This window comes from Parus major, chromosome 7, assembly GCF_001522545.3.
Source record: "Parus major isolate Abel chromosome 7, Parus_major1.1, whole genome shotgun sequence".
Classification (NCBI taxonomy): domain Eukaryota; kingdom Metazoa; phylum Chordata; class Aves; order Passeriformes; family Paridae; genus Parus; species Parus major.
In genome coordinates this window covers 13,419,662-13,446,613 of record NC_031776.1, presented here as the reverse complement: position 1 = coordinate 13,446,613, position 26,952 = coordinate 13,419,662, and the positions used below count along the sequence as shown (strand labels likewise).

The window sequence follows — 26,952 nt, the reverse complement described above, 5'->3', positions numbered from 1 at the left end:
GGGGGCGCGGCCACATAAAGGGCCCCGCGCACGGCCCGGCCCCGCATCGCTTTCGCACCGCCACACAGAACGGAACGGAATAGCACCGCACCGCACCGGGGCTGCAGGTAAAGGGCATCGCCACCGCCCCAGCGTGCCGCGGCTTCGGCGGCCGCACGGCACCCTTTGTCCTTTCTCTCCTGGGCGCGGCACCCCGCAGCGGGGCCCCAAGGGGCTGGATTGTGTGTAAGGGCTTTTTTCCCTCGGTGCGGGCGGGACCCCGTGGCCGCGCCCCGCCCGCCGCGACTGGTGCTGAGGGCGCTGCACCCCGGGCTCGCCCGCTCTGTCCTGGGCTGGGCTGTCTCCTCACGCAGACCTGGGGTCCCCCGCTGGTCGGTGGCGTCCTGGGCGCGGGCCGGCCTCGGGGGCTCTCGCCTGTCCCCGCCCGCTTGGGGAGTGGCCCCGGTCGCGGCCGTGCCAGTGCCGGGGTTCCAGCCTCGGCCGTAGCGGCGGCTGCTGCCCGCGGCCCGGTGGGATAATCCCTCGTGTGCTACGAGATCGCTTTGCTAGGGGCGTGTGCGGCCGAAAAACGAGTGCAGCCGAGAGCTCGGTTGGTGCCAGCGACCCGCTCCGTGCCCCCTGCGAGCCGCCTCCTCCAGGAGGAGGAGATCAGCTGTACACCGGAGTTACGGACTTGTTGCAATAGTTAATTATTGCCCATAAGGCCCCGAGCCCTTCCTCCCGACCAAGTGATATTTGGAAATACACAGTTTCTTCTAAATGGCCTTGGCACTGTGCCTGGGGTAAGTGTAGTTAGGGAAGGGCTGCTGCAAGAGAAAGACCTTGCTGGATTTTGGCGGCTCAGTATAAAATCAGAGGGGACGAGTGCCGGAGTTGAACTGTAGGGAATGTGTGCTCTCTAGAGGAGCCTCTGGGCGTGTTGACTGGTGTGCAGGAGAGGGATGCTACTGCAGTACTGCCCCAGTTCATAGACACTGCAGACGCTGGTGGCTGAGGAGGGGGAAAGTACCAGCATCTGGGCCATGATCACGGAACATGTTGGATGCTGTGAGAGTCATGGAAGAAGCTGCTGTTTCCACACATCAGTGAGGATGTATCTCAGTGGAGGCGTGTCTCACCTACCTTTGTGTTTCCTGCGTGACAGCAGCATTGAATAGTTCTGAAACCAAACCTATTGCAATGACTGACTTAGTCTGATTTGTCTTATTTAAGTAGAACCAAACTACAAAACAAGCAATGTTTTGTGGGTTTGTGCCTGTCTATATTTTTTGCTTAAATGAATCAGACTGTGTTTCAGATTGTCCCAAAAGCAAAACTGAACTCCCCTGGAGTAGTAATTCTGTGACTAGGCCATGGGCCGTGATATAGACCTTATTTATTTAGATAGTCACAACTGAAAATTGGGTTAAAAATACTTGTGTAAGTAAACTGAGTCTAGACAAGAGTGTGGTAATGTGAAGTTCACGTTCTCCCTGAGGACTAGAGAGGCCAAATAGAAGCCAAGGTGCTGTCTGTGTTAGGGATAGAAGTGCCTGAAGTAGGTTAATCTTTTAAACTGAATCTCAGTAACACAATCTTATTTTACATTTTCAATTTATTTTTTTTTTAGTGCTTTGTGTTATTTTTGGGTGGGTTTTTTTGGGGAGGTGGTTTTGTTTTGAGTGAGGTTTTTTATTTGGGTTTTTTGTTGTTGTTTTTTGTATGGGAGTGTCTTTTTTGTTGGGATGTTTGGTTTCTTTAGTTTTTGTACTTTAAAAGGTTTGGAAAAGTTTGATCCTCTGAACACAGCTTAGAAAGTTTACTCTCTTCGCAGACTAAAATTGTTTAATAGACTGGATTTTGGAAATGCTGCACAAGTTGCTTTAATTAGGAAAAAAAAAAAAAATTATTCTTGAGATAGTTTCCCAACCTGCTTGTAATGTGGGGTCCTTGCTCTGCACAAGGAGTGCACACCTTGGAATGACTTGGTCTAGATGAACACATCCTGTGGACAGTGGAACCCTTCATTCTGTATCAAGAAATTCACTTGGTCTCTGAGGCTGTAACCTCAGGCACAAGGGCTTGCTATCTCACTGTAGTATCCCAGCAGCTGCACACAAGCACAGGACTGTCTGGAAGGAGGAACTTGCCAAGTCACAGCTCTTGCATAATTGGAGCTGAGACCTAAGAAACTGTGGCTGTTGGAAGGCAGGGCACTATGTTAGAGCACTTCAGTACTTTCTGAGGTTTTCTTGACAAAGAACAAAGTGCAAATAGAAGGGCAGAGTTCAAGTTTTTTTGTTTTTTTTTTTTGAGGCTTTGTACACAAATATCTTGGGAAACCTCTGTTCCCTACAGCAAAGAAATCTGTCCAGTATTTATATTAGCTGTAGAAATAAAGCTTGCCACAAAAAGGCACTTGTAGCTCTTGGATTTTTCTACCTGTTTCCTTCCTTCCTGGGAGACAAAGCTAATAAAGAAGTTCACAATATATTAATCTTATTAGTTTCAGCAGTATGAGCTGCCATTGTAATCATGTCCATTAACCCTTGATTTTCAGAAAAAGGTGGAGAAACAGGCAATTAGAACATGTGAAATCTAAAAGTAAACAGTGCTTATCTATTTCTGTAGAATTTGGGGGAAGAATTTGGCTATGTTTTCAAATTCTCTGATACAACCATAGTTAAAGCCCATGCCGTTAATTGTCAAGATAGTAACCTTTCTTTTTATCCTCACACAGATCTTCCTAGGAGGTGGGGCTTTAAGGAAGATACCATGTAGCATGAAACTAAGGATAAACTGAGGTTATTTTCAAGACCTTTTGGAGAGATCTTGTATTCTATCTTAGTGCCTCACCTAGTTATGTTGTAAAAATGTAGGATACGTGTATTGGTAGCTTTTAACTTAGGTTGGACTTTTTTATGTCTGTTGCAGTTCAAGATGTCTAAAAAAATCCGTGGAGGCTCTGTTGTGGAGATGCAAGGAGATGAAATGACACGGGTCATCTGGGAACTGATTAAAGAAAAGCTGATTTTTCCTTATGTAGATCTGGATTTGCACAGGTAATGGCTCTGTGACATTCAATACTTTGTTTTGCAGTTTGCATGTGTCATTAGGTGTTGATGGATTTTCATTTAGCGCTGGAAGCATGCCCTCCTCACAGCAGTAAGCAATGGATGCTGAATTCTGAGTTAGCTTTTTGCCTGTGCTGTGCCTTTAAGAGAGTCTCTTAGAGGCTTGGCCTGTGTTTTGCTCTCCTGTGTCTTGGGGTTTCCAGCACCTGCACCCCTGAGTGGGCTTATGGCTTCTTGCCATGCCTGTTTGAAGATCTGCCCAGAGGACAAAAGGGTGTGTGTAGGGCACAGAGTCTGTCCTGATGGCTGTAAGCCGGAGCTCTGCTGTTGACAGTGTGAGCTAACTGCTGCAATTACTCCCTGAAGCTAGCCTGTGCTCCTGTACTCCCTTCTGGAAAAAAAACAAATACTACCAGCTGGGTACAGCAAAAGGGACATGTTATCTACAGCATCTGCCCAAGAAGAACAAATAATCTCTTCCTTTTCTGGCCACTGAGCTACAACTATTAGATAAGTATCCAGCTACATTTCTCTTAGCCATGTGGACAGAGGCTTTCAGTGGTATCTGCCATTGTTAAACCCATGAGTCTAACCTCTTCCCCTGCCAACTGGAGCCATTTGTATGCCACCTACATCAGGCTTTCTGCTTTTCTTCTGGGAACCAGGCAGACAGGAACCCAGCAGCATAATGCATGCACACAGTTTGGAGAGCATCCCTTTTCAAAGAGGGTGGGAGGAGGGCAAACAAACCTCTGGCTGAGGCAGCACAATGGCTAGATTTGTATACAGCTGGCTGTGCTTCAGGGCTGTCCCATGCTGGGCACCCATTGTTCTCCAAAAGCTATTAAAACAGAGAGCATGGAAATGATCTTCCTCTGATGTTTGAGGGGAATACTGGCAGTTTTGCTGCCAGAGCAGGATTGTGGGTCCATTATCAAAGCAATTTTTAAGCGTAGTGTAGCTTCATGTGCTCAGTACATGAAGTAAGCCAAGAGCCCTCAGCACAAGAGGTTTGAAATAAAGGTTCATATTCATCTGACGATTTTGCTGCTTCATACAATTAGAATCCTCACTGACAGCTGCCATTGCAGGAAGCCCAAAAGGCAAGGAAGAGGAGATACTGTTCCCATGCTGGCAGCAAACCTCAGCCATAAACTGAAACTCTCCTTTCACCAATCTCCTACCAACCTCCACTAGCAGGAGAAATGTCACTCTTTAAGTCTGATTTCTTCCAGTCCAGTAGCATTTGCACTGGGAGAAGGCTAACTTCAGTTGTGGCAGAATGCTGGAACTACTCACAAGCACATATGAGGTCTTGTTTCTTAACTTTTGAACACAGATAAATGTCCTGGGCAGTTCTGACCGTGTTTGTGGGTTTGTTACAGCTATGACTTGGGCATTGAGCATCGTGATGCTACAAGTGATAAAGTAACTGTGGAAGCTGCTGAAGCCATAAAGAAATACAACGTTGGCATAAAGTGTGCAACCATCACTCCTGATGAGAAGAGAGTGGAGGAGTTCAATTTGAAGCAGATGTGGAAGTCTCCCAATGGCACAATTAGAAACATTCTAGGTGGCACTGTCTTCAGAGAAGCTATTATTTGCAAGAACATTCCCCGGCTGGTATCTGGATGGGTGAAGCCCATTGTCATTGGCCGTCACGCTTATGGGGATCAAGTGAGTCACTTCAGTGTTTACCCCTCTTTTTGTCTTAACAGGCTTATTCCTGACTGGTATAGAGCTCCAAAGACTTAGATGTCCCTGTGCTCCTGCTCTGTCCCTTGTGTTCCACCTGGGACCACATACAGGCTAGCATACTGCATCTGGCAAGTGTGGGAGAGCCAGGTCCGTGCCTCTCTTCCTTGAACAGTGTCACTGTATAAACAGCATTCAGAAGCCTGTGCTTAGACTACATAGGCTTGTACTTAGACTTAACTCCACTAAGTTATTGTTCTTCACCCCTCTAGAACCCTCCTCCCTACATAATAGTGTATTTAGAAAATATCCTTTACACTGCCCACCTTCTTACTTTTCAGGACTTTCTGGTGTCAAATACTGCTCACAGCAAAAATGGATAAAAATGAGTGATTTCTAGAAGTGGGCCTTCTGTATGGGGATGTGTTTTTTGTTCTATTTCTTTTTTAAACTTTTTTTTTTTTACTGTAATCTGCTGCTTTAACTTGCACAACACACCTGCAGAGTTGGTATCTGACCTAGGCACATCAGGCTGTGGTACAGAAGTAGGGAAACCTCTTTTATCAGAGCTCTCCTGACAGTGGTAGTAGAAGGTTGTGGAAAGCCCTGGAATAGTTCTCAATGTTGTGCCCTTTGACTAGCCTGGAAGATAAGAAATCAGTCATGTCAGCTCCATGGGCAATCGTATGCTATAAAGCTACCAAATATGGCAAAAGAAAATTGTTCTAGAAGAGCCAAATGCTTAAAGAGGTGACTAAACCTGCAAACTGAAGGCAAGTCATTAGATTACCTGAGATAGGGAGGTAAAATAATAAATTTTCAAGAGGAAAATAGTTGCAGAACCTTGAAACTAGAAAAGAATGGGATTCAGCTTCCTTAAAGGTTGTGAAAAATTGAGAAGGTAAAAATAATTATAGGAAACAGTGGATTAAAGGGGAAGGATTGAAACCCTGCAGAAGTATGAGATTAAAGTGAAAGGAACAATATAAGAACACCCAAAGGACATAGGAGCAAGACACTAACTTCAGAACAGCTCAGAGAACAGATTCCCATGACAGGAGGGAAACTACGTGAAGAAGAATAACACATTTCAAGGAAATGTAACCTTAAATAGTACTGTTCAGGACAACTGAGAAAATGAGACATCATTTTAATACTTAATGTTTTTAATTTCAAAGACTCTGACTACAGGTTGGCCTTTCAAATGTCATTTTGTATGATGCATGAACCCTGTTATTTATGAGATCAGCAGCTGTAATATGAATGGCTTTTTTGAGGCAGGGAGAGGAACCTTTCTATCCACCAATGACACAACAGTCTAAATACTCTGCACTTTAAAACCTCAGCATATCTGCAAAAGTAGATACTCTGCCAGTTGATGGGGCCCAAGAATCTGTGAACTTTTTCCCCTGAAGGGGAAGATGGTTTCTGAAACAGGCAGACTTTTGACTATTTAAGGACACAGTTTAGTGGTACTCTTGGCAGTGCTGGGTTAACTGTTGGACTTGGTGATCTTAAGAGTCTTTTCCAAGCTAAGTGTTTCTATGACTCTTGTCTTTCTACTCTCTAGTAAAATAATCCAATGACAATATGGCTGAATAAAAAGTCTACTTAATGGAGTTTTTAGTACGAGTAACCTGCCCTCCCAAATGAGGGCTGTCTTTTATGGTTCCCTCTTCCTGATAGATAAAATCATCATGGCAATTTTATTTTTTTTTTTAACAGTACAGAGCAACTGATTTTGTGGTACCTGGGCCTGGAAAAGTAGAGATGACCTACACTCCCACAGATGGAGGCAAACCAGTCACATATCTGGTCCATAACTTTGAAAGTAGGTATTTTCTCTAATTAGTGATCAAAACTGATATTTTTTATTTAAATCAACCTTGAATTATCAGTCAGATCTGTTTGATGGTAAAGTATGACTTGGAGGTAGAGTAGGGGAGAAAGTTTGGGCCTTCATTTATTTTTCAAGTACTGAAAGTTCCTTGAAGTCTTCCTGGGATCAAAGAGGCACGTCAGGAGCACAGTCATATTAGATAGGCACCTGTCATGCTCCTTATATGATGACTCTGGTAGCAGCACATACGTTTTTCTCTCTGATCAGAGACAAACTTGCTATGTAAACAAGGCTTGACCTAAGGGGAGATATATTTGAGAACAATCTATGTGTAATTCTTTCTGGGTTTAGGGTGTTTTACTGATCTCTATATACCTTTGCAGTTTTTGCCCTTCTTTATGAAGCAGTCTTTTTATTTGCTGAATAGAAATGAGAATTAACACTTTGTCAGGTGGAAAGAGGATTTCACAAGGATGCTCCTGACTGTGTAGACTGTAACTGATGCAGTCTCAAAGGTTTTGGTTCACTCCTCTCCCTACTGCTGTGTTGGTTGCAGACATTGCAGGGCTCAGGAGGAGTCCTGACATTGCTGGGCTTTATTAATGGAAGCAGTTACACACGCTGCTAGAACTCAGGCTGTTTTTCTCTAGGGGCAGGATTCAGGAAAACATCATACAGATTATGTCTCTTATCTATAATTAATCAAAGGGTTCAGAATTTAAGGTCTTATGGTGATCTGTGTGTGTGTGCAGTGCTTTGGTTTTACAAGAAAATGAAACCATGTAAACCACAGCCTCCTTGTTTGTGTGCGGTTGGTTCAGCAAACAGGTACCAAGATTGACATATGACCCTCTTTTATAATACTTGATTTCTCTGGCGTGCTTGTTCATAAGGACCTACATCTCTACCATATCTTGTTGCCTAGCCTTTCATCTGGAGTTCACCTGCTTCACAGGCAGTGCTAATCTGTTTCCATTTGATAAGTGACTGGTGAGCCTGTGTTGGAGACGTGTGGCCATCCAGCTGCCAGTCTGATTTGCTGCTCTGCATTGCACCAGCAAGCAGAAAGCAGGGAAGTGCAAAGACGGATGATTGCTGTTGCTCTGGGGAGCTGCCCTCCCAGATAACTGTTGTGCCAGCATATCTCCCAAATGGTTAAGGGTAGCTTGTCTTTACTGTACTGATATGTTCAACCTTGACACTGAATCAAGAGATTTTTAGTAGGCAGTAGGATTGTATGATTGCAGTAAGGATTTTCTTTTACATGTATGAAAATAGCGGTTTGAATTAAACTTAATAGCTGTCATCCAGCAGCCATGAAATCATGGCTCCTGAGGACAGTCTCTGTAGCTGACCACACCCTGAACTATCCTTGACTCCATAGGGGAGGTACAAGGACAACATGTATTTTTTGCTGGTAACAACAGGAATTTCATTCTCTGCCAATATCAACTTTAAAATGACATTGCTATCTTGGCAAGCAGATAAACCTCCTCTGGCTTCCCCTCTTCATTCTGCATGTATGTCCATACAGTAACAACCATCTGGAGGTAAGGACAAATGGATATTAGGATAGGTATTTAAAAACTCAGGGTGTTTCCAGAGCAAAGATCCCTGATATTGGTACTGTACAAAAACTAGATAGATGGTGGTAGTGAAGTGCTTAAAATTAAGTACATGGTATCTACTTTTCACTAGAAACACAGAGTTGTGCTCTGAAAATGACAAAGCTTTCTCATGAAGCTCTAGATCCTGCTTTCACCCACAATCATCCTCTTCCATGTCTAAGTGCTGCTTTCTTTTAGGTGAGCTGGGCTGCAAGTTCGGCACACTTCCATTTCTGCTTCTAACACACCTGCCTTACACAATCTAAGTCATGTGAATGTTGATGGTTCCTCAGAGCCTTCTCAGGACTTGCCTGAGCACACATATGACTGGCACATTCTTCCCACAGCTTACTAGAAGTGAGCCTGAGCGGGTGGATCAAAGCTGCAGGGTAGGCCACACGTGCTGAAAAAATGCAGGAATTCATGTGGAGTCTTGTTTAACAGAGCTAGGCAAGGCAGTTAGTTAGTTGCTGTTAGTTGCTGGAGTTAGTTCTGAATGCAAAACATTTGAGGTGTAAACACATCCATTTCTGGCTTTGACTGAGACCTCCTGCTCCAAACTGCTGCCTGTTGCTTTGATAGAAAAAGACTCTATTACTTAAATGGCTAGTAGGAGTTCACGTACACTCACTCCTGTCATAGGGTACTTGAGTACTTAGGCTGGATTAGAACAAAACTTCTTAGAGGGATTAGATCACATTATTAAGATGTACTTACCTGTAAAACAAAACCACCTTCCTATCTATGTGTCACTGAACTGCTGGAGCTTTGAGCAAATCCTGAAAGAACCTTAAACTGAGAACTATATTAAGACACATGGGGAGAGCACCAGCCTGCCTACCATCCAGAGTATGCTATGAGGAGAATAAAATTCTTAAATCCAAACTAAATCTAGTTGATTCCTGTCTATTCTTCCTCCACTAACAGGCTGTGGTGGTGTAGCCATGGGAATGTACAATCTTGACCAGTCTATCAAGGATTTTGCTCACAGTTCCTTCCAAATGGCACTGTCTAAAGGCTGGCCCCTCTACATGAGCACCAAGAACACCATTCTGAAGAAGTATGATGGCCGCTTCAAAGACATCTTCCAAGAGATCTATGACAGGTAATCAGTTGTGTACTTCCTACTGCAATGCATAAGTCTGCAGCAGGAGTATCCTCTCCAGCCTTTTGAGTTGTTTTTTCAGACACTCAGCACCACTTTCGGGGCACAGTCTCTGTCACAGTCTCCCTTGCCCTGCAAGACACAATACTCAATGCAGAAAGCTCTGCTAAATGCAGCTGTGGTGTCCGTCTCTTCTCATAAAGCCACAGATTCTCTGTGGGTGCCTCTATGACTCTGAAGCATCCTTGCTATAGCCTAGCAAAGCAGACAAATTAAAAAAGAGTAAAGAGAATGCAGAGGGTTTTTTGTCTTTAGTCTTAGCTCTGTGCACCTCTCTATGGACAAATTGTGTAATCCCTGTTTATATGACAAGGTGTTTTGATTTTTGTTTTCTAGAGAATACAAGTCCCAGTTTGAAGCCAAAAAGATCTGGTATGAGCACAGGCTCATTGATGACATGGTTGCTCAGGCCCTGAAATCTGAAGGAGGCTTTGTCTGGGCCTGCAAGAACTATGATGGGGATGTGCAGTCAGACTCTGTTGCACAAGGTATGAGGTGCTTCCTGTGCCACACTGAAGCAGGCTTGGTAGTAGTCTCTTGTGGCCTTCTGTCATCTTATGGAATGGCCCAGGAGGTGGTATTAGGTCTCAAAACTTGTATTTCAAACCTGTGGCCAGTTATGAAGGTATCAGACAGTCAAAAAATACTGATTTTGCTGTTACAAGAAAATCTATTGAATTTTAGACACAGTAGACACTGTAGTTGTATTTACTTACAGGAGGGAAGTTCCTACCACCATGATAACTTGTAAGCTTTCTATTCTAATGGACAGTATTTAGACAGCTGGTTCTCTGTCACTGACAGCTTGAGTTAAGCTGGCTGCTGCTGAGTGTGATGGCAGGTGCTCTGCAGATAAGTAATAAAACCTTCAGAACCTAAAGCTACCTGTCAGGTGTAGAGAGAGCTTGATATGTTTAACTTTACATATTTTCAATTCTTGATCAAACACCTATATAACCAAGGTGCCCAGTGCCAAAATGAATATGGATGCAGAATTCCACAGGATGAGATGTGTGGTTTTACGTAATATGCTCTTTCTGAAGTAATGCCACTAAACTGCCTCTCACAGAAGAAGGATGTGTGTTGGACTGCTAAACAAAGCAGCCTTCAAAGATGCAGATCTCTGAAGCTTTTAGGGTTAGAAGTGGTGTGAATGTCCATTATCAGAAGGTGCTGGTTCCTCTCACAAGAGCAGATACTCTTGATAAGAAGTTAATTTGTTTCCTATCACGCTGTGTGAAAGACAAGCAGCCCAATATTTACTGTTCTCGTTCTGTACATTTTCAGTAGAAATCTGTCTAGCAAATTAGGTGAGAAAACTAATTTTCTTGAAATGCTGCAGAAAGTCTGTGTATCTATCTCTCATGTTTCAGCAGGACTTCATGTTGAGATGAACTGTTATTTTGATGTATAGGGACTTGCCAGTTAGCTGCAGAGGGGCTGCTTCAGCTCTGTTGTTCAGGGATTTTCATATCAGTGGAAGGATGTAGGGGGACTGTAGGATGGGGAGATTAAGGGGAATTCGAGGGAGCTGACCAAAGAAGACACTGAACTTTTGAAACTTGTATTGTGTAGGCTATGGCTCTCTGGGCATGATGACCAGCGTGCTGATCTGCCCTGATGGCAAGACTGTTGAAGCAGAAGCTGCTCACGGGACAGTTACTCGTCACTACCGCATGCATCAGAAAGGCCAAGAAACCTCCACTAACCCCATTGGTGAGCTGCTTTTTAATGCCCATCATCATCTCTACACATGAAAGAAAAAGTTAAGAGTAAGAACATCTGTACCCTTTCTGTAGATAACTTCACCACTGAGTGGTAAAACTTGCAGTTCATAATGCATTTTTCTTCCAGAGACTCTGACAAAGCTTAAGGAGAAGGAAGTACCTAAGATTCTTAAATTCTCATTGATCAAAAGAAACTACAAAAGTCAGAGTGTCTGCAAACAATCAGAAAGTAGATCAGTAAATTACATATGTGATGTGGAAATTGCTGTGTTAGTCCCTGACCTACTATATAAGCACACAACAGTGAGTTTTGGATAAAGGGGCAGGGTGAAAGGGAGGAGAGGAATTAAGGAGGTAAAGATGAATTAAAGTAAGAAAGGAAAAGAGAAAAAGAGAGAATTAAAGAGGAAGAGGAGAAAAGAGAGAGAAAATAAGATCACCAGTACTGGTTACAACATTGATTCTGCTGAGGGCATGCCAATCCTGGTTTCAGTGCTGATCCAGCTGATAAGTGGCAATCCAGCTGCATTGGTCTGGCTGCTGAGATGTCTGGGGCCCTGGGGGCACCACCTGGGCTTGAGGGGGGTCAGAGTGGGGAGTACCCTTTTATGGACAGGTTTCTTGCTTTTTATGTACATTAGTCATCAAGTGCAGTCCATTCTTTCAGGCCTGTCTGGAAGCTGGTGAGAGGACTGGGAGTCTTTGGTGTTAAACCCACCCTATACTCCATGCCCACTTCCTGCCACTCATTCTTGTGCTGCACTGTACTGTGTTGTGGTTCTTTCTCACGGAAGAATGCTCTCCTGTTTCCACCTGGCCCCTCTTTTCCAGTCAAATCTTGTTCTTTTTTATGGCATGTCAGTACCAACAGTTCATGGTTGGCTCTACAGCCATCCAGTTATCAGTGTTTGAGACACACACATTAGTTCCTTCTCTTGAGATGGGCTCAGTTGAGCAGAGCACAGTGCTGATAGCACCAAGAGTGTAGGTTCAATCCTTGTATGGACCGTTCACATAAGAGTTGGACTCAATGATCCTTCTGTGTCCCTTGTAACTCGGACTATCTGTAATTACATGTGTATCTTCTGGAAATAGCAAGCTCTGAAAGATCTCACTTTGGGCTGCTGTTTAAAGGGTTGTTAGAGAGCAGGGTATAGTATGCATTAGCTATTTATAATCAAGAGCTTGAGGGATCTTGCTTTGGGTCACTTTATGGGGTCGCAAGAGAGTGGGCTTTAGCCATAGTAATTTTCCATCCTTGCTGCAATTCAAGTCAGTAACTTTCTTTGACAGTCCAGTAACAAAAATATTATTCAACTTGGGCTGTTACTCAGGCAAGAAAAATACCTTTTCAAGGCTGTTCATTAAAAAAAAGGTGCTCGTTAGATACCACTAGTTCCTGGGTTTCTGATAAGCTTGAGAAGGGCTTAGTCCAGGTGTGGTTTGCCAAAGCCTAATGAGCATTTCTCAGATCACAGTGTGGCCTGAGAAAGGCAAGGGAATACACCCCCAAGAGTCCTCTCATGACTTAAATCAGCTTCTCTGGGTCTCTACAGACAAAAAAAAAAAAATCAGCAAAAATCAGGCTGGAATGGAATGAGTGTGAGCAATAAGCCAGACCTAACCTAGCCTTTGAGATATGTACTCTCTCCTCTAAAAACAACTGGTTTATAGCCACAAGGCCTTAAGGTTTAAGTTAGTTGTTATTTATTTTACTCCTCTTTCTGATGGCCCAGAAGAACCAACCACACCTCAAGCCATGGACACACTCAAAGTGTAAGTGCATTTGAATGGGACATGGGGGAAAGAATCCTCTGAATTTACTTAGAGACCAGAGCATAATGTAGTGTTAGGAAAAGGACTGCACCCTTCTGTCACAATATTCTGTGTAACTACAGAGGCCTACCACCTGTCATTCTTTCTGACTTGAGCAGGAGGAAAGTAAAATGACATGCATGGAGAGATTACTGGAGGCAGTGAGTAGTTTCTGAGGTTCTGCTTTGGTTTTTTTTTTTAGACTTGCATGAAAGGCAAAGCATACCTAGATGAAGTGTTCTTTCCCATACCAGATTTTCTTTTTTTTCAGTCTGCTTTCCTTTTTATTGGTATTAAAAAAACCAATTATTGTTCCACATGATGATTTAGAGCAACTTTCAGGAAGTTCTAGATGGATAGAATAACCGTGTTCTCTTTCAGCCTCCATCTTTGCATGGACAAGAGGCCTCGCTCACAGAGCTAAGCTGGACAACAACACTAGCCTCAGGAACTTTGCAGTTGCCCTGGAAGAAGTCTGCATTGAGACCATTGAATCTGGCTTCATGACAAAGGACCTTGCTGCCTGCATCAAAGGCCTGCCTAAGTAAGTGTATGAAATCACCACCTATGCTTACAGGAGGCTGTTTTACGTGGTGGTTGTGATCAGCATTGGCTGGAATGTTATTTTTAGTAATAATATAATTATAATGGTAAAGAACATGAGTCTGTCTCACAGGACTCACCTGTACTCATGCTATACAAACAGAACATGAGATACTCCTTGACCCAAGCAGCTTAGTCCAGGTTGATCTCTCCCTGCTATTGCACCAAGTGAACGGGGGGAAAAAAGTAAAGAAGGAACTGAAAACTTTTAGATTTTTTTTTTAAACAATCTAGCTATGATGGCCAGATCTTAATAAATCAAGAAGACCTACATAACTAAAGTATCACCTGGCTATCTCTTTCCAGAGCCTTTTGTCAAAAAACTCCAATCTGATGAGTAGGAGAGAACTCTTTTGGTTTTAGAGGCATAACATAGAGTTTTTTGCACAGTCTTCCCCTGCTTTTATTATTTGAGAGTCTGTACAGCTAATAACTGTCTTGTTTTGTTTCCTCCCACCAGTGTGACACGCTCTGATTACCTGAACACCTTTGAGTTCATGGACAAGCTTGCTGAAAACTTGAAGCGGAAGCTGGCCTCTATGCCCAAAGCTTAGGGCATGGGTTCTACTCTCGCTCCCCCAACAAAGTCTCCCACTTACAGAAGAGTGTAAGTGGCACTGTCTCGTGCTTTGTTGCGCTTCGTTTAGGCTGTCTTCAGCTTTGGCCCCCTGGTATTATCACACTGGCAGATACTTACTATCAGAATCATCTTTTTACCCAATTACTCATTTTTCTCTTGATTTTCTGTCTGATGCTCTTTCTGCTCACACTTGAGTCCTCTTGCAAAGCATAGGCACTGGAGGTCTCTTTCCTCATGAAAAGTGGATTTTGTAGACTGGAATCATCTGAGGGAACTCTTCATGACTTGAGAAGTACAAACTGGGGGTTTTAGCAAGCTCTCCATACTTTGTATCTCAAAGCATTAACCTTTTGCATTAAGTCAACACTATCAGGACTCTGCAGCTGTGCTGGATTCACCTCATACATACTTCAAGATCGTGGACTCTAGCAGGACAGTGGGAATCCACACCACAGTCTCTATTCTTCCTATCAGAAGCCCCCTCATGTGTCTTCTGCCCCATCTCATAGATTTCAGTCTCACTAGAACATGTTGCGACTTTTGGCTGAAGAAGCTTCTTTACGTTTTGAGCACACTCTTGAACCTTGAGATTTATCAGGATTACTTTCTGAATTGTTTTTAATTGCAGTTGTTTTCTTTTTTCCTGATCCTGCTTTCTTAGCAGTTGTTCTCATCAGTTTTCATTTTTCAATAGGCTCCCTCCAGGGTACAAACATTCACCCATGATTGCTGAATTTTTACAGACTCACTCCCCCTAGATGTGAAGCTATACCAATATATAGATGATACTCTAATAAAAGGAGATTCCCATGAAAAGGTGGGAAAAGCAGCAGCAATAATGGGAAGCATTACATGAAGCAGAAATTGAAATTCCACTTGAAAAACGTCAAGGACCAAGTAAAGAAATAAAATTTTTAGGCACTTGGTAGATGCAGGAAATGCAGTAGGTCCTCCAGTCACTTTAAGGAAATGAGAACAAATACAAGTGCCCTCATCAGAAAGAGAATTACAAGAGTTAATGGGAGCTTTAGGACATTGGAGAAAACATGTTCCTGGCTTTTCTGTCATTGCTCGCATAAGTGACTCTGTATTGTGCTTTGCTGTGTAACATTACAAACACTAGATAAAAATGAACATAGACACTTTTAAAACTTTCAAAAATCATGTTTTCTGAAACCTTTGAGCTGCTGGGCTAAGCCCTACTTTTGCAGATGAATTTGATAAAAGCTTGGTATGGGTCTGGATACCTAATTTTGTTCACAGCAGACCTGAGGTTTTTCTCTATGACTTTGATCTATGTCTATCTCTTCCTCTCAGTGTGAAGGCCAGTTTGTGTCACAGCTCTGGTGAAACCAGCAGTGACCTACTGTCCAGCAGACCTTGGAAATTAATACTGTCCTCTCCTCTCCAGTACTTCCCAGTGAGTAGAAGTGAGCTCAGAGGGCTATGCCAGCTCTACTGCAGCCCTCCTAAATTTATCTTGTAGTGCCAACCAGAGCACAGTATCCTGATACCAAGGGATTTGGTTCCATTGCTGCAGTCAGGACTGTAGCATTTGAATAGCACTTAGTAAATGCTGGAAACAAGCCTTATAGGCTAAGAGCCTACCAAAGCCATGCTGCAGTGTCTAAATGCAGGCCATGCATTTAGTTATGCTCCTTCTGACTGGATGTGAAGCATAGGAACTGTTAACCTCCTCCCTCACCCCACAATTCATAAAGGTGCAAACTTTTCTCCAATTGTCTGGGCTATTACTTACCCTTGTTGTCTTACAGCAAGTCAGATCATGACTGTGAAAACTTACTCCATCCATGGTTGTATGTTGGGTTTTTTTTAAGGAGTATTTTTAATTCAGACTAAAATAAAAGCCAACTAACATTCATTGTGTCTCCTTCCTTTGTGTGATTAGCAGATATGGGGAAACCCTGCCTCCAAGAGAGACTCCAATAGCTTTCAGCACAGTCAAGTACATGCTGGGACAGACTGCTGGAATGTGATACAAACACAAAGTATCTCCCCTCTTAGAATAGAGTTTTAGTTTGTTCTGGCCTAGGCAAAGCCATCGTGTAGTGTTAAGTGATGTAAGCATCAGGTAGTGACTGTAGAAGAATTCAAAGATACCACTTGCATTGAACTTTTATTTGGGGAGTAAAACAAACTGATACATCATCACTCAGCAAAACAGAAACTAGTTCCACACGAACAAACTCTCCCTCTCCAGCTGACTGCTATAGGGGGTGATTAGGATAGAGGTACCAGTGTTGGACTAAAGGAGCTAGTATTACCATGTGTTTGAATGGTAATGCTATCTGCTCGCAGCTATCTCTGTACCTTCAATGTGAATGAATACACTCTACTATTCTGTTATTACCACAAGCATGTAAGTGCAGCTGGAAAAAGTCCCATTTCTGACCCACCGAGGCAATGAAAACAATAACAGTTGGAGATCTATGTTCCTGTCTGGCTTTTGACATCAGTGGGTCAACACAGGTACGTTCTAATACAATGGCACCTATAAAAATTCCCTATTATTTATTAGCTCCTACCTGGTTTCCAGAGTTACAGAGTACCAGAGAAAGCTTGGTAACTTCCAGAAAACTGAACAAATAAATAAGAGAACATTTTTGAATTTTAGGCTTTTTGTTTCCTAGTTTAGTAACAGTACAGTTTAAATGTAAGCTCTGCAGTAGCATTTACCTGACTGCAGATGACGCTTATTTTCCCTCTACTACTGAGGTTTCCATCTTCTGGAGTCCTGTGAGTACAGAGAATACAGCAAGACCCAGCCTGTCCCCATGAACTGATGGATGTTGCTGAGATGCTAAGGAGAAGCAGTATGGTCAGAAGAAAAGAGCAGCCTTCTCCCTGTTCTGCCATAAAGAGGAAACACTTCTCCTGCTTCCAAACATTTCTTTCCCTTTCACTACCAGTCTGAGCCCTAATTTTCCCCACCATTCTCTCAAACATTTAGAAACAATAACCTTCAAAGTTACACCAGTAGACATAAAAAAAGCAAGTGCTTGAAGCCAGTGGGTGTTCAGTCTGCAATGGAAGAGTGCAGGATTTCCTGAAACACAGCTGAACCCATCTGGAGTACTGTTGTTCAGCTCTGGGATTTCCAGTTTAAGAGGGATAAGGACCTGTTAGAGTAAAGCCAGTGGGGGGGACACAAAGATGATCAGAGAACTGAAATACCCCTCCTGTGAAGACAGGCTGAGAGCATTGAGGTTGTTCAGCCTGGAAAACAGAAGATACTAGGGAGACCTTACTGCATTTTCCAGTACCTCAAGGGGCTACAAGGCTGAAGGGGGTATTTTTAACAAGGTCAAGGAGTGATGGGGGAGACGTTTTTGAACAGCTCTGTCCCACAGGAACCTCTCCTCTGAGCACCTTTCCTGTAGCAATACTCAGAATGTTTGAGACAAAACATGCTTGGGTCTGGTCCTAAGCACCCTGTGTTTCAAATATTCCTTAATGTTGGTTGGTATAGGGCTTACCCTCTGCTGCAGGGAGCTTTACATGGCAGACAGGAGGAGAGAACATGAAGGAAGCAGAAGATAGCTACGGGCTAATCATAAAGCACTTAAGGGCCATGCCCATTATTAAAACAGACCTCCATCAATTTGTGTCAACCACTTTCTCCACCCCATGAGTCCCAAAGATTTAAAAACAGGAGAAATCCACAGTACAAGGCTCAAATTGTCAAACTGGTCCTTGTGTTGCCATAATTGGAAAAGTTCAGCTGCCTTGTCAGCCACCTCCATCTTTTCTCATGCCACTGCGTTCGAAGTTGTAGCCTTGTGGCTAAAGGAACAAGCTTCTAAGAGTTTGGGGGCTGCCTTTCAACCACTATTCTTTCTGTTGTTATGAACTTCATTGCCTTGGCACCGAGACATTCTTCAGGTGTTCCTTCTTGGTTCTCTTTCATCTTCTTGGTCATTCCCTTGGCTTTGACAGGCTTTTTTTTTCTTTTGTAAATAGGAGAGTGGAGGAACTCACTGTCTGTAAATGGGTCACCCTGTCTCAGTTTCCTGCAGAACCAAAAGGGTTACATTGAAACATCAAGTATTCCTTGAATTACATGTATGATTTTAGTCCCTAAAGTTTCTGATTTCAGTGCAGTTCTTCCCCATAAGATGATTAAGTGGTACAGTTTGTTTCTTGTCCAGTACAGAGTACTTTCTGGTGCAATATAACCAGCTATTCATGGAAAGTTCAAACTGGGACACTTTGCAGGGAAAAACACACCCAGTAATGTTATATAACTACAAAGTCATAATTTTAGGAGTACGTAACTGTGCAATAGCCATTGGATGTTGCTATCTTGAGAATGAAGCTTTTTGATCTTGTTTTCATAGTTTCTAGCCATTTTCCCAGGAAAGTACCTATAAACACAGGTGTTTATACCATTCCATTAAAGAACTGTCTTTCGATCGATATTTCTCACGACCAGTGTGGTTGGGAAAGTAGTAACCTAACTATCTAAACCCTGGTAATTGTTGAGAATCTGTAAATACTGAAACCACAGAATAAATCACACTCTTCTTCCTATCACACATTAAACTGTGTCTGTGTGAATCCTTTCGTGTCCAACAGCAACAGGATGTACTGAATCTACAGTTTCCTAGGGAAAAGATGCAGCTATTTGTTTACATATCATATCTGCTAGTGAATATAGATACAACCTGCTCTCAGGAGGAAAGTATTATTCAAGTGTGTAAAATTTTAGTCATCACAGAATGTAAATGAAATCAGGGCTTTTGCTGAGCTGTCTTTAGCCTGTATTTTATCCCCATGCTATTGCCTCATTAGCACTGAAGTACCACAGATGCAGTCTGCCAAGAGATGTGCTCATTCCAATAAGTAAAATAACATCTTTGGTAGCTTGTTACCAGAAGCCTAAACGTCTATGTATGCTGATGCAGAATTTTGGCATAACCAGAGAGTGGTAGAAAAGGAGGGTCACAGAACACAAAGGGTAAGAAGTAGTTTAAACAAAGCAACAGAGGATCCCTGGAGAGGATAAGGGCAGAGTAGGGGTTGCAGCACGGGAACAGTCTTTGGAAGGAATAGTTTAAAGCCCAACCTATTGATCAGTGGCTCTTTGTAGCAGGTTGGCTTCCGTTTCCGCCTTGATGGACGTCCTGATGATTCTTCCAAGCTGGAGGGAGACAGAACCCAGGAATTTTTCAAGTCCTGTAGTGGCCTGATATCTGCAAAGGGGGACATTCACATGATCAAAGTGATTCCAAATAATTTCCAGATATCCTTAGAAATAACAGCTATCAAATAGAAAGAGCTGCATTACCAGGTTTCTCTGAACATGCACAATCCAGAATTCAATCGTATTGCCTCTAAACTCAGGTGACCACTTTAATCCAAAAATACCAGACCAGCTCCTCAAAAATCAGCTCATAAATCAAATTAGGTCCCTCAGTGAAAAAATATAGATCACTAGTACTGATAGTATCATGAGCCCTGGTGTAGTAGAAAAATGATATAAAACCTCTATTTGATAGCTGTAATGCCCAGGAGCTTACACCTGGAGGAGGCAGCAAGCTCATGACACACAGACAACCTACCGACATCAGCAAGACACAGCACCAGTGGTCACTGCACCTGTCCAAGTGGTATCAGCCAAAAGGAGGAGAGCAGGAGAACTTCCTCTCTACAAAGTACAGCCCATTCCAGTTGTAACAGGCCTGTTTGTCAAAAGCTACAGAAAGGAAAACCCCACAAAACTACACTCTTTACAGAGCATCCATTATCAGCAAACTCCCCAAAAGGATCAGCATAACTATTGTATTACCAGCCCAGGGATACACCCTCCAAATCCTTTTAAAAACCAAATGAAAAAACCCCACAACCAAAATAATTTAGTTTGGCTCCTGATTACTTTCCACTGAAGACATCACCTAGAGTTATAAAGTCTGACACCTTGCAGCACTAACCATTCTGGACCAAAAATTTGTGATCTTCTTGATATTTTGTGCCCCAAAATGTACTGACTGACCCTAGTAGGCAGGGTCAGCGTCAAATTAGACTTTTGAACTGCTTGAGTACTCAATTTTCTAAATTAATAGACATTCCCCGTACATAACAAGAGTGGTAAAGCAAGACTCAGCTGCTAGTTTTATTCCAAGATCTGCACATGGACAAGTGGACAGACATTCTTACAGAAATGCTGATAAACTAGAAGCAAATGCAGTCACAGAAATGACTGGCCAGCACAAGCATAAGTGGTATACTGGACACTGATCTTTAACTCTGAAAAAAGAGAGGAGAGGAAGGAAAATATGAGCACTTGCTGCATGGATTTTTTGCCCTCATCTCCAAACACAGGTACCTTCCCCAGCTTACCACCTACCAGGTTCCTTCAAAGGTGTGCTCCAAGAACTCGACTGGACTTGGTTCCTTTCCCCAGGTATTTCCTCTGCAGTCTTTTTTTTTACTATCAGGGAGTTTTTCGAGCAAACAGGGGATTTTGCTGACATTCTCTTGCCCTCAGTACTTAAGCTCTTGGAAACTGATACTTCTGTAAGTCTAGAGCTGACAGGCAAAACTGCAGAACTGCTCACATGGGAGGACTCAAGACTGTGTGAGAAGTCTGTAAGACTATCTGCAAGTGATATCTCAGGTAGCTGCTCCTCCATGAAAGTATCTGGCTCAGACAGCAGGTGTGTAATGCAGGAAAACTTCCCCAGCAGGACAGTTTGCTTGGATGCAAGTTCTGTGGAACTTCCAATGAGAACCTTAGCACCATCACTTTTTTCAGCCAGAGAATCAGTATCTGGAGGTCGAGAGTTGCTCCTCTTCCTCTGAGGCTTGGGTTTGCAAGCGGCTTCTTTTTTCAAAGCATTCATGTTGTTGTCAACTTCACCTTGCCCCTTTTCTTGAAGACCCCCTATCTGTTTTATATTGCTCTTTTGATTGCTCTTAGCAGCTCTGGGGATTTTGCTCCCTTTGCTCCCAGGAACAGACCTGGGAGGAACATTTTCACCACCCTCAACTTCTGTCTGGAAACAATCCAAGTTTCCTGCAAGATCCAAAGGATGCACAATGTAAGTTTCCCTGCGCTGTTTAAGATTACCTGGCAAATCCTTTGTGCTGTCATTAGCTACTTCTTGAACATCTATCCAGGGCCTAAAACCATTAACTTCACTTCTCTCATCACTATTGCTTTTCCTGACAGTATTCTTCCTGCTTCTTAAGCTTCTTTTAGGCTGTTCTTCAGCTTTGGCCTCTGGTATTATCACATTGCTTGGCACATATTCCTCATCAGAATCATCTCTTTGCCTGATTACTCTAGTTTTTCTGTTGGCTTTCTGTCTGATGCTTTTTCTGCTTACACTTGAGAATTTTGTAGGGTTTTGTAGACTGGAATCATCTGAGAGAACTTCATGACTTGAGAAGATACAAAGTGGGGGTTTTAGCAAGCTCTCCATACTTTGTATCTCAAACATAGGTACCTTCTTAACCTTTTGCAGCAAGTCAACACTATCAGGACTCTGCAGCTGCACTGGATTCACCTCATATGTACTTCCAAAGTCTTGGGCTCCAGCAGGAGAATGAGAATGGTGCTCCACACCACAGTCTCTATTCTTCCTGTCAAAAGCCCCCTCATGTGTCCTCTGCCCCATCTCACAGACTCCAGTCTCATTAGAACATGTTGTGACTTTTGGCTGAAGAAGCTTCTTTGCACTTTGAGCACACTCTTCACCTTGAGGTCTACCAGGATTACTTTCTGCATTGTTTTTAACTGCAGGTGTTTTCTCTTTTCCTGTTCTTGCTTTTCTAACAGTCTTTTTCTCTCCAGTTTTACAGTTACCTTTGCTTTTAACCTTTACAGGAACAAACTCAGGGACTTGGCTATAGCTGGGGTCCATTTCAACACCACACTCCATTTCTTTTGTCTGTGGCTGCTCACAAAAGGTCTCTTTACCCACAGAGTTTCTATGAGAAATAACAGCAGTTTGAGCAGGTGAAGCCAGGGGGCTGGGAGATCTCAGCTGTTGCTGTGTGTTGTTCTTGCTGGAGCTGCTGTTGTCCTGTGCAGTACTACCCCAAGCTGCCTGAGTGGAACTGACACGTGGGAACATATCCAGAGCAGAAGATGGTGTGCTTGTAGCAAATGAGGTGGAACACTTCCGCCTCTGAGTAACGTGCCCTTGTGAGAGACGATAGAAATGTTTTGCCATCTCATCAGCCTCATATGAAAGAGGATGAGTTTCCCAGGCAAGTGCTGGCAAATTGTTGGGATTTTGTTCAGTGGTGCACAAGACCTCTGTTGGAAAGAAAAAAGTAATGTGTAAGGCTGAGAAATGCAGCAGGCAAGTGCCATCTTCCCCCATACCACTAAAAACCTTGCTCCATACACTGCCACAAATCCAGAGCATAGAAAAAAGCATGATTTTGTCTCTATTGGGACTCCCCAAATTTTTCTGTGCACCAGATTTGATTAGCTGGCTTCCCTCTGAACAAAAGCAAGATCTCCTAACTAGCTCTAATATTAAGAACACTTACGATCTGTATAAGAGTTATTATTTATATGGAAAATCCACAAGTAGTGGTGGTGCTGATCCTAGTCAGATCCTGCACTTTCAGACATTGCCAAAAATCTCATGTAAGTTCAGTGCCTATTACTCAAAAAGTCTGATTTGCAAGCTTGATTTACTGCAAAGGTGCCACATATCCCTCTGAAGACTCTGATTCTGGGATATACATAACTCCAGCAATAACAGCCCCAGTGAAGCATGTAGTTCCTACCAGTCATTAGGAGCTACTGGAGTTCTGGTTGAGAGCTATGGCACTCATGCATTTCTGAGCACAGATAGAAAGTCATACCAGAAGAACAGCAAGAGATGCAAATTTACCTCCAAAGATGCGTGAGTCATGAAAAGCCTCCTCAGTCACCTTCTTGCTACTCTCTTCCTGGTGGAACTGAAGCTTCTCATCGTGCTGTGGTAGCAAAGTATCTTTGGAGGAAATAGGCACAATTTTTAGGGGCTCATTAGAAGCAAGTCTCTGAAGTTCTCCTGCGTTAGAAGCAGGTCTCTGAAGTTCTCCTGAGGATGTTTGTACTGCTGTGGAGCTGCCAGCTTGCTGCTCTGCATCATGTAGCTTGGAAATGGGCACTCTCATGGGTATCCTGGTGAGAAGGAAGAGCAGCAATGGATCATGTCTCAAATATACACAGGCCCCAGAATCCCACATGCTAAATACAGGCCATGTCTACAAAGTACAGGCCCTGTCTTCAACGGGGAGACCAGACAGAGGAGAAGCAGGACTTCAAATGTACTTTAAGAGATCCTGCTCTGACCATCATTCCAGAATGCAAGCTTTCAACATACAAGCAGGCGACTATTAAGCATTTTTATGTAACAAACATCAAAGTAGCTAGCTATGCCACTAACCCAACTCAAGCAGATCTTGCCGTACTCACCAGATACAAAGAGAAAACTGCCTAAAAGTAATATGGTCTCAAAGAAAGGAGGTAAAAAGACCAGTTTTTGCACAGATTCAGCATTAGGACAAACAAGACAAGGAGTGGCAATAAAAGGACGGAATAAAGCATCATCAAGCAGCGGTGGTTCAGAGAACCTACCTCATGTGAAACTGACAACTGGGCACACATATAAAACACAAGAAGTATAGCATATAGAAATTCAAGACAAGCTTGGTGGTATCATTTTAAAGCCCACCTCAGAAGCTGACCATCTGCAATATCATCAGCCCAGCTATCTTCAGTCATGCTGCTCTTCCGGCCGCTGGACAAGGATGCAGAATTTGTCTGGAACTGGAAAGAAGAGAAAGAAGAGAAATAGAAGAGTGATTTAAAGTTCTTGTAATCCCTTGTGCAGCCTCCTGCACAGAAACAGCAGAAGCTCAGTTTCTCTGGGAAGTATGTAAAGTACTTTAAGAGAGTCAGCTACCCTCTCATGTTATGGAATAAATTGCAGCAGAATCAGAGTGTGTCTCCACAACCTAAGGATGAAGTTAAACTAGTTCAAATAATCTGAAGTAGGAAGCGGAAATATTTTCCCATCCACCCATAAGACAGGACAAAGGGGAAGTGTCCTATTCCCTATCCCAAGTTGCCATGGCAATACTTTAAAAAAGAAATTGAAAAGAAGTCACAACCCGTCAGAGCAGAAGAGCCTACTGGCCAATACAGCAAATAATCCAGAGAAAAACAGTTTAAAGCTGTAGCTCTTCCTACAGAAAGAGTTATCCTGGAATTTCTTAACACCAAGCTGAAAACAAGGATGTAGCCAGCACAACTCAAGCAAGCAAAGGAAAACAGGTGAAACATCCAGCACTAAAGTGAGCAGGCAGCACAAAGCAAAAGACAGAGAAAAAGACGGGCCCCTTCCCAGAGCACTGTGCTCACATTTCCCATGGTTTACCTCAGACAGCTCCGCCATCCTAACTGCAGCCATAAGATTGTCCATTTTTTTCAAAGTATTATTCTGTGTTGAGGTAATAAAGAGAGAGAAGCCACAGACATTAAATAAAAACATCTATTCCAACAAGGATGTTAGTAGCCAGAGGCATGTTCTGGGGAGCTTGGAAACAAAAATAAGCAAATCAATGGTAACATTTTCCGTATATCAAAAATCCAGACATTCAACAACAGCTCAATCACTGTTTCAATCACGAATCAAATGGCTGAGATGCTAGTGCATCACACCTTGCCTACCACCCCTCCCCATGCCAGCCACACAGTTAATGCCATACCAGGAAGGAGAGCCTGTGCCTCAGCACAGCATTCTGGAAGTGGCACTGCTTCACCTCCTTCTGTAAGATGGTCTTCTCCTGGGTGAGCCGCTGTGCATTGGCTTTTTCTGCATTGAGGGCCAGAGCCAATGCTTTATTGTTCTGCTTTAGGGAGACTTTCATAATGGAGGAGTTGTCTGTGAGAGACAGAGCAGTACCACATATCATCAGCATCCAAGGTCTCATCCATATCTCTCCCCTTGTCTTAGGTTGCAATGCAAGATGTAACCAAAAGTATCTATTCCATCACCTTCTGTTAAAACCAGGTGGGGCAGTGTTCTTTATCTCTTCATGACCTATCCCTCCTGACTCCAGGGGGATCTCTTCTGTTAGTGGGCCATTGATTCTCACTGCAGGAATGACAAAATTCCATCATCCACTGGGAGATGCTCCACCCAGGGGGAGGAACCAAGCATTCCTACCTGGGTATAATCTGAGATTTGGAACATCACAGGCAGCCTTTCTCCACTGGATTCCCAGAGGACCAGACCCAACTACACCACCACTGGACCTTCAGAGGAAAACTACACCCTTTTACAGGTTCACTGTTACAACAGAACCACACCTGTCACTCCAGGAGGACTGCAGCTAGCCACCATTTAATCAGACTGCTACCAAAATCCTGACCAACAGGGTGTCAGGTTGTATTGTGACTCTGTCAATGTGTTTTTTTGTACTACTGAATTTGTATTTTAACTTTCCTAGTAAAGAACTGTTATTCCTATTCCCATATCTTTGCCTGAGAGCCCCTTCATTTCAAAATTATAATAATTTGGAGGGATGGGGTTACATTCTCCTTCGTTCCTTCCTAGTCTCCAGAGAAAACAGGAGGAAAAAAATTTCCATAATAACATGCAACACTTCAGATACCCTCTCCACCCTCAGTGGGTCATGCTCAGGCAGCAAGCTACTGCTCCAATTTGTAATGAGTGACAGCATGGTTCAAATGCTGAGCTTAAAAATATATTCTCCTTGCTTCAAACAAGTCACCTACAGGTAAGTCCTCATCACATCCAAAAAATGGGAGAAATACCTCTTTTCCTCTATAATTGCTCTTGAGTAGATTTGGACCCCAGGTTCCCAATTTCTAAAGAATTAAATAAAAGTAACGGAAATACCTGAGTTTTTCAAGGTAGTCCAAATTATCTCCTGTTTCATCTTTGCATTACTTCCCCCATAAAAACAAGTCTGTTGGCCTAGCTTCTGCAGAGGATTGCGTACACTAAAGTACTTTCAGACACCTTAGGGCATCTTGAGTGACACGACACTGATCTGCAGGGCACTGAATTCACTCGAAGCCCCCGGGCAGAGAAGCAGTTGAGAAGCAGCACACGAAGGACTGCTGCCCACTCCCGATGCCACGGCCAAAGGCCCAGCGAGAAGCTGGGCACCATGCGTACACACCGCAACGCAAAATACACTTACTGATGATCTTCGTTTTAATTTTTGATGCAAGCGAGGCGTTCAGCTTCGCAGTCCTCAAGGCACCCTTTTTCTTCTCCCGCATCCGCTCTCTCACGCCGCTCAGACTGAAGGACATTTCGGCGGACTCCCACTCTGCCATCGCTGAAGAGAGCGACACCGAGCAGGGTCAGCACTCGTATTTCCCCTCTGCAAGCCCTTACCGGCCAAGGCTCGTACTTGCCCCGAGAAGCGGCGCCGCGGCTCGTCACAGGCCCGCCGTGACCCCCGGCGGAGCAGGGAGAAGAAGACGAGGAGGAGGAGGAAGAGGCGGAGGACGAAGAGGAAGCCCTGCCCGCCGAGCGACTTTCGAATGTCGCGGCCGGCGGGCGGGCCGCCCCTCAGGAGCGGCCCCTCCCCTGCGCTCCGCCGGCGCCGGAGGAGCCACCCCGCCCTCAGCGGCCGCCGCCCCCGCGGCCTTGGGGCTGGAGGCCCATCACGCTGCGGCGCTGCTGCTGCCGCCTGCCCCGGCCCGCAGGGCTAAACCGCTCCTGCGATGCCTCAGGAAAGGCCGAGGGTTCTTCTGAAAGACATACGTCACCCAAACATTAGGGTTTGTAGTTTTCAGCGGTGAAACTTAACATTTCAGTTAAATGTGACCATTAAAAGGAATTACTTCTTACACACTAT

The 26,952-nt window shown here is 43.7% G+C and overlaps 2 protein-coding genes across 2 annotated transcripts; one reads left to right on the top strand and one right to left on the bottom strand.

The window, feature by feature from the left end:
• IDH1 (isocitrate dehydrogenase (NADP(+)) 1) lies at window positions 1-15,967 on the top strand. Its single transcript, XM_015635000.2, has 9 exons — window positions 1-107; window positions 2,914-3,041; window positions 4,439-4,730; window positions 6,474-6,579; window positions 9,123-9,300; window positions 9,697-9,848; window positions 10,936-11,076; window positions 13,284-13,446; window positions 13,966-15,967. Exons 2-9 carry the CDS (start codon window positions 2,920-2,922, stop codon window positions 14,057-14,059), a joined length of 1,248 nt encoding a protein of 415 aa, XP_015490486.1. The 5' UTR covers window positions 1-107; window positions 2,914-2,919; the 3' UTR covers window positions 14,060-15,967.
• Window positions 15,968-16,203: 236 nt separating this feature from the next.
• On the bottom strand, window positions 16,204-26,652 carry LOC107207597. The gene is made up of 9 exons (XM_033515892.1): window positions 26,503-26,652; window positions 26,287-26,427; window positions 24,823-24,998; window positions 24,492-24,554; window positions 23,787-23,881; window positions 22,959-23,233; window positions 20,453-22,369; window positions 19,172-19,298; window positions 16,204-18,116 (listed from the first exon to the last, which is right to left on the bottom strand). The coding sequence occupies exons 2-9, from the start codon at window positions 26,423-26,425 to the stop codon at window positions 17,906-17,908; spliced, it is 3,003 nt and encodes a 1,000-aa protein (XP_033371783.1). The 5' UTR covers window positions 26,426-26,427; window positions 26,503-26,652; the 3' UTR covers window positions 16,204-17,905.
• Window positions 26,653-26,952: the final 300 nt, after the last annotated feature.